Source organism: Ammospiza caudacuta, chromosome 3 (assembly GCF_027887145.1).
Source record: "Ammospiza caudacuta isolate bAmmCau1 chromosome 3, bAmmCau1.pri, whole genome shotgun sequence".
NCBI classification, from domain to species: Eukaryota; Metazoa; Chordata; class Aves; order Passeriformes; family Passerellidae; genus Ammospiza; species Ammospiza caudacuta.
The window spans coordinates 6,457,248-6,469,577 of NC_080595.1; the positions used below are offsets into that span (position 1 = coordinate 6,457,248).

Consider the following 12,330-nt stretch of genomic DNA (forward strand, 5'->3'; position numbering starts at 1 on the left):
GCGAGGCTGCTGGGCTTCTCCACATCTCCCAGGAGCCATTCCCCAGCTGCCTTTGAGCACACTCAGAAAGGAGATGTTGCATTGCAAACACTAGTACAAGTCAAGTAGAACAGGTCATTCTTTTTTAATAAAGGAATCTTTTCCTCTGTAGCTTTTCTCCTGCAGTCAAGCCCATCACAGACCTGCTTTCCCTCCAGAGGCTGTCAGCTGTGCTTCAGCCATACATCAGAGGGAGCAAGCTAGCATGCAGGAAGGAATGAAGGGAAATAAAATCCCAAACCAAACAAAAACTAGATTTTTTTTTTTTTTTTAAGTCCTGCCCCTCCTGCACACATTGCTGGCCCTGAGTGTGGGAGCCCAGACCCCAAAAACCCTTCCCTGCTGCAGGGCTCCCACACAGCCACTGTGGTCTGATTCAGGTGCAGAAAAAGAGATGACCAAGGGTTTATCACTCACCTGCTCATGTCCTGCTCCCTCACAAGCATCCCCAGCTACAGCCTGGCACAGGACACGGGAGCCAGCACGCCAGCAAAGCATCGCTGCAGAGCCAGCTACAAGCACTCCTCACAATTAATTTGGGATTTCGCTTGTAATTAATCCCGCGTATCAGTTCCCCTCATTATTCCTTAATGTAATTAAGTTATTAGTTTATATGTCCCCCCCCAAAAGCAGAGCAGGGGGATGGATCAGAGGGAGGCAGGGGAGATGCCAGGCAGCAACATGGGGCCATGAGCACTGGAGCTCATGCCAAGCCCCACCACTGCCTCCCTGGGGGACTTCAGGTGGGTCACTGGCAGCCTCATTTTCCAAGAGGATAAAACTATTCCAATTCCTCTGGAGTCCACCAGAGACAGAAGGGTACAAAGTTCAATTAGCCTCTCTGGGTCCTGGTTTATCCAGCTGGAAAACTGCCGGGACAAGGAGACAGGCTGGAACTAATTAAAGCTTGCAAAGTGCTTGGAAACCCTCCACCAAAAGGCAGGGGAGGAGGGAGGCTCAACGAGTCCCAGCTGATCCATGACCCCGGGCAGCCCCGTGTCCTCACAGCCCCATCCATCAGGCTGGGCTGGGTAAAGCTCCCTGGCAGGGGCAGGCACCCTGCCACAGCTCCTCCTCCCAGCCAAGTCACAGGACTGCACAAAGGGCAGCAAAAGGGCGACTGTTCTAACAGGGCTTGATCTGCCCCTTGGAAGAGAGAGAAAAAACAACCCCCAAACCCCAAGTAACAGAGTAAAAACAGCACTGGAGGGACTGGTGAAGTTATCCCAGGAACAACTTCATGATCCTAAACACGGCCAGTTTTGTTTTTCCATACCCTACCAGCCCTGCAAGGTTGCTACACCCCCCGGCCAGGAGGGAGTCCCACACCCTAAAATCCAGCCCCAACCTGCTGCTGCTGCCCTGGCATGCACCACCAGCAGCTGCAGGCAGCAGGGAGGAGGAGGAGGAGGGAAAGGAGGTGGCAGGGATTGAGGGAAGCAAGGGCTGGCAAGAAGGGGGGCCTCTGCCTGCCTACCTACCACTGGGCAGCAGCAAGAGATCCACAGAGATGGACTGCAGGGGAATACAAGGGAAAAAAAATTACAGGGCAAGGTGAAGCCAAGTTAATTACAACAGACTGCTGCACCCACCTCGCTGGGCATGAGCAGCTCAGGAAAGCTCAGCTACTCCTGCAAGACCTTCCCCGAACGCCTGTCCTCACCAGGTCCTTAAGATGCCAAGCCAGCAGCGTGTTTTGGGTAAAGCAAGGACTCAAATACTGTATTGCCCCCCCCTCAAACCAAGTTCCTGCCCCTTGGAGCACAGGACTGCAAGAAAAACATCACAAGCTTTCCTTTGGGAAGCTGCAGCCTGGACCTGGCTTGGGATTTGGGGTAAAGCAGAGGGCAGGGTGCAGACTAAAACAACAGTGATTGATGGGCATCCATGGAGCCAAGGGCAGCAGCTCTGTGAGCTCCCAGCAAGCCACCAAAGTGCCACAGCCAGCCAGGGAGCTCGGGCACTGCCATCCTGCATGGATGTGTACTGGGAGCCCTGCTGGGGACAGGCACGGGCGGCAATGCCAGCTGGAGCTTAACTGGAAAGGTCTAAAGGTTAAACCTGCACAAGGCATGATACACGGTGTGCCCATATCCACAGAAACACAGCTCACCTGGGAGAGGAGAGGGGAGGGAACAGCTTGGAAAATGCTGCCAGCAAAGTTTATGTGGATTTGCTCCATTTCCCCTCTGTAGCTGTCTTACCATGTTTGAGCTGCTGTTAGCAATCCATCACCTCCTCTGGTTTCCCGAGGAATTTGGGAGGACAACCCTTAACTTCTCAAGTTTTCATCAGTAGCAGCCAGTCCCAGTGGCCAGGGCAAGAGGACACAGCACCAGGCTCCTCTCTGGAGCACAGCATTCCTGCCTCTGGTAGCCCAGTCAGAAGTGTTAACTGAAGGGACACCACATCCCCATGCTCATAAGCAGCTTATAAGTCATACTGTTCCAAAGGAGTTTGCAAAGCCAAAAAATTCAATGCATTAAAAAAAAAAAACAAAAAAAAAAAACAAAACAAAACAATCTGCACTTTATGAATCTCAAGGGAGATGCAACTGTTTGGATGGAAAATTCAGAAGAAAAGAAGGAGAGGCAATTTAAGCAGTCAGATTGCTGGAGTTATGGCAACTTGGCAGTGGCAGCTTCAAAACGTGGGGACAGATCCTGCGTGGCAGAAGTTCCCTTCACCTGCTGCGGGAGCCAAGACCAGCCTGTAACAGCATCAGCAACCTACACCCCGAGCTGGGGAGCCTTGAATGGGAGCAGAAAGTCAAAATGGGCTGCAAAATGGCAGTGATTCAGCGGCAGCTGGTGCTAAGCGAGAAGCAAGGTTCATTTCAAGGAGATTATAGTAGCCCCTGTCAAACAGGGGAGGTCTTTTTTTGCAATCTTTACCAATACAGTTCCAATACCAAAGCACAGTTCTAGTTAAGAAAGCCTTCGTCTCCTAACTCTGCTTTCAGTAACTTATTTATTGCCTTCCCCAGCTTAAATAAATAAATAAACGTATAGATAATTATGTCTTTTTGGGGCCTGAAGTCACATAGAATCATTCCCTTCTTCTAGGATTGAAAGATTTACAAAAGCCTGAAGAAACCTCCTCAATCATTTTTATTTAAAAAAACACGGAAAACCAATAATTCCTCAGGATGAAAAAATCAAAGTAAGCTTTATGAGTTCTGACTTTTTTTTTTTCCCAATCAAGTCGTTAATTCAGTTGCTGAGGTGACAGACACATATATGAGACTCTCCAAAGATGAGGCAAACATGTAAATTTGTCATATATTGTGGGCCAAACACTGCTGGGTGTCACTGGTACAGAGAAAAAGGGGGGGAGGGCTCACACTCTTCCACTGCCACAATAACCCCAATCTCGGAGTATTTTCAGGAGCTGGGCTTCTAACCCGGATTAATTAATTCAAGATTTACAACAGTACAACTAAGCAGCATCTGATCTATGTCCTTTGGAAAGTTAACCCTCAGCTAAACCCCAGCCGCTCTCAGCGAGGAAGAGAGGACACGGGAGCCGGAGAGGAGCCGGGACCTCGTTCAGCCGAAGCTCTCGCAGCTCCCCTGCTCTTCGTCTGGGCAGCGAAACTCCTCCGATTCACTCACTCCCTGTGTGCAGGAGATGCTCCTCGCATCTCTGCCGTGCTGTCACTCCGGGCACTCAGACACGGCACGGAAAGCGCGACTGAATGCACGGGCACTCTCGTCCCAGCCCGGCCGGGGCTCCCAGAGCAGCAGCATTGCCCGATCCTGCTCTTCCAGCCCCGAACAACCCGCGCTTTAACCGGGCTCGCCCAGCCCGCGTACGCCGAACGCGGACCATGCAAGTCCGCTCCCCTCCGGTCCTGTCAGCCCGGGCAGGACCGAGCCCTTCTCCTTCAGGGCAGAGCCCGGGAGCACGGCGTGACCCAGGGGGAAAGGAGCCGCCGGTCCCCCAGCCGTGACACGAACCACGCGTCTGGTTCCCTTGGGGAGCACCGCTCCCCTCGCTCCCCATGGGATGCTCCAAGTTGGCGGCGGGACAAAGGGCCGGTACCGCCGGGGCACTCCTGGTGAAGCGGGGCCGGGGGGTCGCGGCTGGGACTGCCGCTGTCCGAGACCGAGCGGAGGGGAGAGGAGGGGGAAAACCAAGCCCAGGGGGTACGGAAAGGGCGCCAGTGCCCCCCTGCAAAGGCACAGGTCCGGTACCAAACTTGAAGGGGAACGCGATGGGGTGGAGGTCCCGAAAACCGCCGGGAACTTCTTCCCCGGGCGGCGGCATCGCGCCCAGGTCCCGCCGGAGCAGCCGCGGCCCCGCCGCCCCTTCCTCACCTCCGGCGTGTGTCCCTCGGGCTCCGGCGCCTCCAACTTCCTCCGCGCCCCGAAGAAGAAGAGGAGCAGGGCGGCGAGCCAGAGCACCCCCAGCAGAGACAGCGCCAGCCGCCGCGTCGGCCGCCTCATCCTCGGCAGGAGCGAAAAGTCCGGCGGGGGCAGCGTGAGGCGCTGAGGGGGAGCCGCGGGCGGCTCGGGGGGCAGCGGCAGCGGGGCTGGCGGGCAGCACGGTCTCGCCCGCCCGCCTCGGAGCCGGCGATGCGAGTCCCGGGCTGTGCATGCTCTGCAGGGGAGGGGAGGGGAGGAGGAACGGGAGGAGGAGGAGGCGCCGGGAGGAGGGGGGGCTGGAGCCGGAGCCGCTCGCCGGGAAAGGTGCAGCGCGCAGGCAGCCGGGCTGGTCCCCGGGGAGCTGCCGCTCTGCTCGCTCCGCGCCGGCGGGGAGGCAGCCCCGGGAACGGGGACGGCGAGGGGTGCGGGGGTGTCCGTGTGTAACCGGGGACGCCCATCCCTCTGCCCTGCCTCCCTGAGTGAGCCCGGGCCGCTTGCACGCCAAGGGATGCGCGGGGCTGGGCGAGTTTGGCCCGGGTCGGTCCCGGTGCCCGTCCCCGCCCGACTGCGGGGCGAGAGGAGGCCACCGTTCAACAACACACAGAGGAGGCTCAGACATGATGGGAAGATTAATTTAACCAATTGAAACAGCAGGGGGAATTCAGGTAGGTGGAATTTAATTACTGGATTTGGAAGAGAAGATGTGTGTCTCCAGAGCTGTCAAGAACACTTAAAAAATAAAATCATAATCATCAGCTGTTGGTATTCCGGCAGCAGCTTAGTGCCGGGCCGTGGTCCTGCAAGGACAGCCCTCAGCTGTCATCCCTGTCCCATGGGGTGTTCCCTGCTGGCTTCATACACAGCCCCAGCACAGCAGGCTTGCCCATATAGGACAGCCAAAGTGGGAATTACAGGTGAAAAAAACACCTAACGCAACTCCAGAAAAGAGCTGTCTCACCCAGCTATCCCTGCTCACCTGCCTGAAGCTGCTCCTCCGATCTCGCCACTGACAAGTATTACATGAGCTGAGCAAACCTTTGCAGAAGACATTAGAGAATAAATTAAGTATTGGAGCAGATGTGAGTCATTCATGTTAGTGCAAAAACTATAGAACAAACCCCATAAAAACTGGAATCCATGCATAAAGTAACATATGGAATGAAATAGAGATAAGATGTCAAATGCTGGAAAGTCCAATGCACATGTTGTAAACAACCTCTCCTATGCATTTCCCCACACACTTCTCCTGGCTTTATTATTTCCTGCAGTTGTTTTCTGTCACTTGCTAATTTATCATTTGCGATCTTCATCCGCTGTCCTCCTCTGATTTATTTCCAGGGCTCAATAAGCCCTTCTCCCTAACATAATCCATGCCTCTCAGGCCCAACATTCACAGAAAGATGCCCAGATAAAAATTTCATTAGCATCCACAAAAAGGGACATTTCTCTTTCTTTGTTTTAAAGCTGTGTGACTTTGAAACACCTTTACCAGAAGCAGGAAATCCAGGTCCATCAGGCAGTGAATTTGAACTTTGCTTTACAACCAAGCAAGAGAAGAACTAACCAGGTGGGAAGAGGGCAGAAAGCTCTCATGCCCTGGTGAGCCACCAACCTGATGCTACATGGGAAGCCTACACCAACCTGAAAATGAGACCTGTTCCCATGGCATGCATCATTTCTCATGCCAATTAACCTTCCTCAGCCCCACGTTCAGGGTGGCTGGAGCATCACACTGCACCTCTGCCACCATGAGGCATCTCTGCCCAACCTAGCTGGGACCCACAGGTGCTGTTCTCTCCAAACTGCTGCCTTATGCTCCTTCCTGACAGCCAAGGTAAAACACCTGAGCAGCTTTCAGCAGCTGAGGCACATCAGTGATAGCTTTTACATGACTTATAGTTGTGTTCTTGCTTTCCTGCTGTTGGGACAGACTGGTTTCTACCTCTCACATACCTCCTTTGGATCAGGAATGGCTTTCTGACCAAAAAGATCACTTTGCCACAAGTAGAAAATAGCCACAAGTATTTTCCTGCCTGGGACAAAGTGACCTTGGCTGCTGGTAAACAGTGTTCCCCCAACACATTTTCAGAGGGTGCTGAGTTTTTCCTACCAGACCTCCCTCTGTGCAAGGAGAGTTTTTCCAGATAAAGGCACCTGGAGGGTGTTATCATTCAAAGCTGGATTAAAAACCTTGTCTTTTTTGTAGGTCAGGCTTTCAGGGGAAGCTATTACAAAATACAGAGGGGAAGTATAGAAAATATCAAGGAAATACATTACAAATTAGATTACAGGTAAGGTAATAAATAGGACATACCTGACAAAAATGCAATCAGATAATGCTTTTCTTATTACCTTGAGAAACAACTCCCTCTGCTGAGGGAAAGCTTCACTGGCAGGGCTCGGTGCCGTGATGGATAACTCGCTGTTATCCCGGCAAAGGGCCGATGTTTCCCTGCTGGCACTGCCACCATTCCAGCCAGGGGGGACACTGCAAATCCCAGCTCTGTGCAGCTGTCCCTGCGGAGGCAGGAGCCCCCAGGAGCTCTGGCGATGCGTCGTTCTCAAGGAAGGATTTTCCTCCTGACGGTGTGCCTGTGTGCTGGGACAGATAATATGTCAAGCAGATGATGGAAACAGCTATTTAAACAAGAATACAAATCTGGAGGTTCAGAGACTTGTATAAAAAATAATAATAATAAAAAAAGTTTTCTGTTGCATTATTGACCCATATCTTTCCCGTTTCTCTAATTTTTTTTATCTGCCAATCTCAGCTGCTTCACAAGTGAGGTCCACAACGTATTACCTGTTTCCAACACAAGGAAATTTACAGGCAGTACAGCCAGAGACAGAAAAACAATCTAGGAAATGGGTGGCTGGCATTTTTTGGTATCAGCGTTGAAAAGCTGATGAAAATGATTGCTTTGTGACAGGAAAAATATTTTGGACATGATTTCTGAGTGGGAGGGGGACTCTTCACAATCACAGCTTCAGACAGTGGCCCTTCAGGTCCTTTGAGGGATGGGTGGAAGGGGAAAGTGGCTTTCCTTGCTGTTTCAAGGACATGTGTAAAGCATATTTCAAGGGAATCTAACCTCAATGGGTCTACAAACCAGGTGGACACTGCTTCAGTGCAGTTTTTACTAGGAGTACTCTGGGGTTTGTGTTCAGTTCACATCTGAGATTCCATTCACAGAGTGTTTCTTTTCCAAAAGGATCACAAATACTTTGCAGTTTTTTCTCAGAAAGTTGAAAGGGGCTCCAACAGAGTCGAGAAGTGATCAGAGGAAAGGATCAAAATCCACCCCCAGCTTGGGGATACTGAGGAGTCTCAGCTGAACATGGGAGGTTATTGTGAGATTGAGGAGCTCCACTGAGCTCTGGATTGAAAGGGGCTTCTAGGACAGAGCTCCCCTGCCAGGGGAGGATCTGGTTCTGGCAGGGGTAGCTTTAACAGGAGTCTGGTTCAACTTGGTGTAGCTTTAACAGGAGTCTGGTTCAACTTGGTGTAGCTTTAACAGGAGTCTGGTTCAACCTGGTGTAGCTTTAACAGGAGTCTGGTTCAACTTGGTGTAGCCCAGCACTCAGTGCTGTTCATGGCAGTGGACCATCCCCATGAAGAAGTGCTGCCTCCAGTGGCACATATATCAGAAAGACTCTGCAAAAAAATAAGACATCAGCATTTGAAAGGGTCTGCATGGTGATAGGTGGCTATACAGGGGGCTGGATTTCATTCAGTGGTGCATCCTCCAGGCTCAGGGGAAGATGTTCATTCAGAGGTTTCTCTCCCCACCCTGGCAGAAGGTGTGCTGGTGTGCTCCCAAATTGCTGTTCTGGCAGGTGCTGAGCACTGGCCTGTTTCAGCAGGAGCCCAGCTGTCCCTCGTCACCAGCAGCAGAGGTGCCAGCCTGGGTGCAGAAGCTCCAGGACAACAAGCCAGCACATGCCCTGGCCCAGCAGCACCCCAGAGCCCCAGCCTGCTCCCAGAGATGACTCAGAACCATTTGATAGCCCTCTGTGGGTGGAGCTGTGCTTCAGATGTGAACAGCCATGTCAGTGACTTCGATATTTAATATGGGAACAAAATTCCTTTTTCTGACCTGCAGCTGTTCAAAAAGCCTCCGGGTCACTTGGTCAGTGTGAGGAGAGGGAGGGCAGAAGTCCCTTGCACAGGAGCAAGGAGGTTGTTGCTTTGCCATGGGGGTCCCCAGCTCTGCAGCACTTGACACCACTGTGCTGTGGCCCTGTGGAAAGCTGCTGCAGGGGTGCAAGTGTGTGCTGAGCTGATGGTTCCTACCCACAGCTAAATCTCACACAGCCCTGAGCACTGTGAGGGCAGCCAAGGCTCTCTGCCACCTCAGGCAGAGAGTGCTCTGCCATCTCAAAAAACACCTTTCATGATGGCTGTTGAAGGTAATGTGAACAGTATTCCACACTTTTTGTGGCAGGAAAGATCTGCCTTTGTTTTGTGCTGTAACAGAAGCCAAAAAAAAATCAGACCAGTGCTTATATGAAAAATGTTCTCTCTGTGTGCCCTTGGAGAAAACCAAAAATGTTAGAGGAGAGAGCTCTGGCCTAATACCAGGAGAATTGTAAGTTAAAGTATTAAAAAAACAAAACCAAAACTTTTTATTGGCTGTCTGCTCTCCCTTGCTGAGGTAACAGAATTGTAGCTTGTCCTACATCTGCAGCTTAAATGGGAGGGTCAAACGTGAAGCTGTGAAGCACTCACCTTCTCCTCTAGGGTGATGATGTTGCTGTGCACCTCCTCACCTACTGCTGCACTCAGAAAGGGAAGTGCAGGAGTTCCTGCAGGCTTTTTGCCACCATCAGTGTTGCAAGCAGATCTCTTCCAGTACCTCTGAAGGATTTTTTTCCTTTTAATTAAACCGCAAGCATTCTTCTCCAGCAAACTTTCCACGATGGCATCTCCAGTTAATTAAACGTTTAAGCTGTCAGGAAATGCCATGCATTAAAAAAAATAAAATAAAGAGGAGAGCTGCTTTAATAGCATTTGTTAATTGAAACTCTCATCAAGTCAGCTGCAGCAACAGAAGCTGCTTCCCAAGTCGATGGGCAAGAGCACACACCCAGACATTTGCCTGCAGCCCCTACAAGTCAGACTCCCACCTCCAGGCTAGTGTCTGTGGCACTGATGGATGAGGCAGAACTGAGCTCCCTCACCACTGCAACAACTGCAAACACTTCTCTGTAGTGAAATTGAGGGAAGGCTGTGGGAATTCTTGCTTACCTCAAGGTATTTTCCATTCCCAGCAACTGCAATCAAATGGGCACCCACTTTTACTTGTGTTCCATTCCCATGATCCCCAGTCCTTGTCTCCATTTGCTGGAGCACAGGTTTTTCTGGACTTGATGCAGCCTTTACTCACAGCATTTCCAGGTGCCCAGTGATGCCAGTTCAAGCAGGTGTGGGAACAAGGGGAAAAGCAATGGAGATTTGAAGGGAGACACATTGACTTCAGTGTCTGACTGAGGGACATTTTAGCAAAGAACAGTTCCCTTGACCTGCCCTGCCTCTGGACTTTATTGCTACAGTAAAGCTCTCTGGATCCTGTCTGTCCCCAGACGTCTCTGGTGCTTGTTAGTCTCTCCTGATGTTCCTATTTTCTGGAAAAAGCCCCCAGATACCCACAACCTGTTTTTTCCTTGTTTTGGTGGGGTAAGCTGCCTAGCTCCAGGTCACTGCACCACCATCAGTGGCAGGCACTGCAAATGGCCACAAAGGGGTATTTGAGACCAAAGGCAGCAGAGAGAGAGTTTTATGGGCCAAGCTGCAGCACACAATCAATAAGCAGAGCACAGGTCGGGTGAACCTTTACCAGCAGCAGCTGAACCTGTGAGGTCCTGGGCACCCTGCAGCTCTCAGCTCTGGTAAAACCCATGTTCCCAGTGCTGCTGGGGCTTCCAGGGTAAGCAGGGCTGCTCACCTGTGCTCCTGTGTGCATTCACACACATGCACACCCCCCCCCCCCCCACCACCACCCCCATATCCATCTCTAAAAGCAGAGAACCCTGCCAGAATTCAGACCAAACCCTTTTGTTGCTCTGAATGTGCTAAATCAGTCCCTTTTAGCCAGCTGCAGGACTGTGTGTCTCAGACACATTGAAGCCCATAATTGTGGTTTGGACAGGTGACACTCAACAGAATAAAGAACAAGTCATGTGATGGGTGAGAGAACACATTAGCTAAAATAAAGCTTTGTCCTTAAAGCACCTTTAATGCCTCTGTCCTTTTGTGTGCAGGTGTTAAGCAGACTTCAGAATTAAATCTCTATTTCTGGGATATGTAAGCATGGCCCAATGCCAACTGGGATCTAGGCATCTATTAACACAGCTGGCAATATGCAATATTGCACCAGGCACTTCTGGGGAAGGAGGGTTTTCACAGCTGGGTGGAAAGTTTTACCCTCTTCCCCCTGTAAAATTTTTCACAGAAAAAAATCCTGACTGTTTATCTTGCCCTTCTCCTGGGGGCACAAACACTGGAGACAGGGAGCCACACATCACCTTACTTCTTAAGGTTTTAATCCCATTATTTAGGTGAGGTGTCTAGGAATAGACATTTCTTCATACACAATCCAATCCTTTAAGCATAAAGACAGGGATTTCTATTTGATCAGGCAACCTCCCTCTCTCACAGTACAAAAGTTCCAAGGGGCCGACAACTACAAACCCCACAGCTCCCTGACAAATAGTTAACAAGCAGTTAACTATTTGTTAACTTTTGTACATTTACTCTGTACAAAAAGACTTAGTAATGTCAATGGCTGTGCTTGCTCCACGTTGATCTTTTCACACGGATCCACTGTGATCTCCTACACAAAAACACACACGGTGCTAGAAATCCTGCCTGCCTACAAGAGAATGGTATTCTACCCTGAACGTGCTCAGGTGGATTAACATCTCCTTTCCCATCACCAAATCACTGCTGTTGGTCAGACAGCAAAGCAGCCGCTTGATTTTCCCATTAGGAGGACAAAATTTCAAGGCTGCTGTTTAGAAAACAAAGTAATGTTTAATTGCACACATTTGTTTTGCTGTTATTGAGCAAGAACAAGTCAGAAGCCCAACAGCATTATTTTTCTTTCCCTGCGTAGAACCTCATGAATGCATTCAAACCTGTTAGTGTTTGTTAGTCCCAGAGGGTCTTGTTGAACCAGAACGATCAATAGATGCAAACAGAGCAGGTAAAGAGGCAATCAGGGCCCTAGAAACTTGAAATATTTTCCATTAGGACACCTTAATAACTTCCCCTGAACAAGTATTTCAATGGCTGGTGCTACAAGCAAGGAGACATCCCAGGTAGGAGCAGTCTGGGCGAGACACGTGAGGGATGAAACCCATCTTGATTTTACCACCCAGAGCAAAATGTGCTCTGGACAGCAAGATGTTCTCCAAACACCTTGGGCCATCCCATGCAGGAGAGGCATTTCACAGGAACTTCTGCATCTGGAAGATAATTGGAGGGAACTGCTCCAACGTTCGGGGTTCTGATCTCCTCGCAGTAATGAGCACACAAGCAGGGGATGCATATGCATGAGAACATAATTAGGAGTGGTAAAACCTGGAAGATTTTCAAACTCTGTGGCAATTACCAACTTAAACACACAAAAAATTAAGATAGCCTTATACCCAAAGGAAAGTTATTATTCCAAGTGCCTTGCCTCATTATAGTTAGCTGGAGCTCAAGCAGCGGGCTGGTGAGCAGGGGAGAGCTGCCTTCCATTAGCAGCAGGTGCTCTCCCTGGGATGGAGGCAGGATGCTGGCATCCTTCTGCTCTCTCCCAGACATCTCAAACGGTCCCAGAATGCTTCATGGGAACAAAAATAGAAAGCACAGGGCACACATGACTGGCAGCTTGGCCTCCCCTGTTGCTCTTTGGGCTTCTCTGGTGAAGAGCGTTCA

At 50.6% G+C, this 12,330-nt stretch overlaps 1 protein-coding gene across 2 annotated transcripts in view; it reads right to left on the reverse strand.

Moving 5' to 3' along the window:
* Positions 1 to 4,487, reverse strand: part of GALNT14 (polypeptide N-acetylgalactosaminyltransferase 14) — a 98,195-nt gene extending 93,708 nt beyond the window's left edge. For both annotated transcript variants that reach the window (XM_058801901.1, XM_058801902.1), the window contains exon 1: positions 4,359 to 4,487. In XM_058801901.1, the coding sequence (XP_058657884.1) occupies positions 4,359 to 4,487 (129 nt within the window). The remainder of the gene's footprint in view (positions 1 to 4,358) is intronic.
* Between the last annotated feature and the right edge of the window lie 7,843 nt (positions 4,488 to 12,330).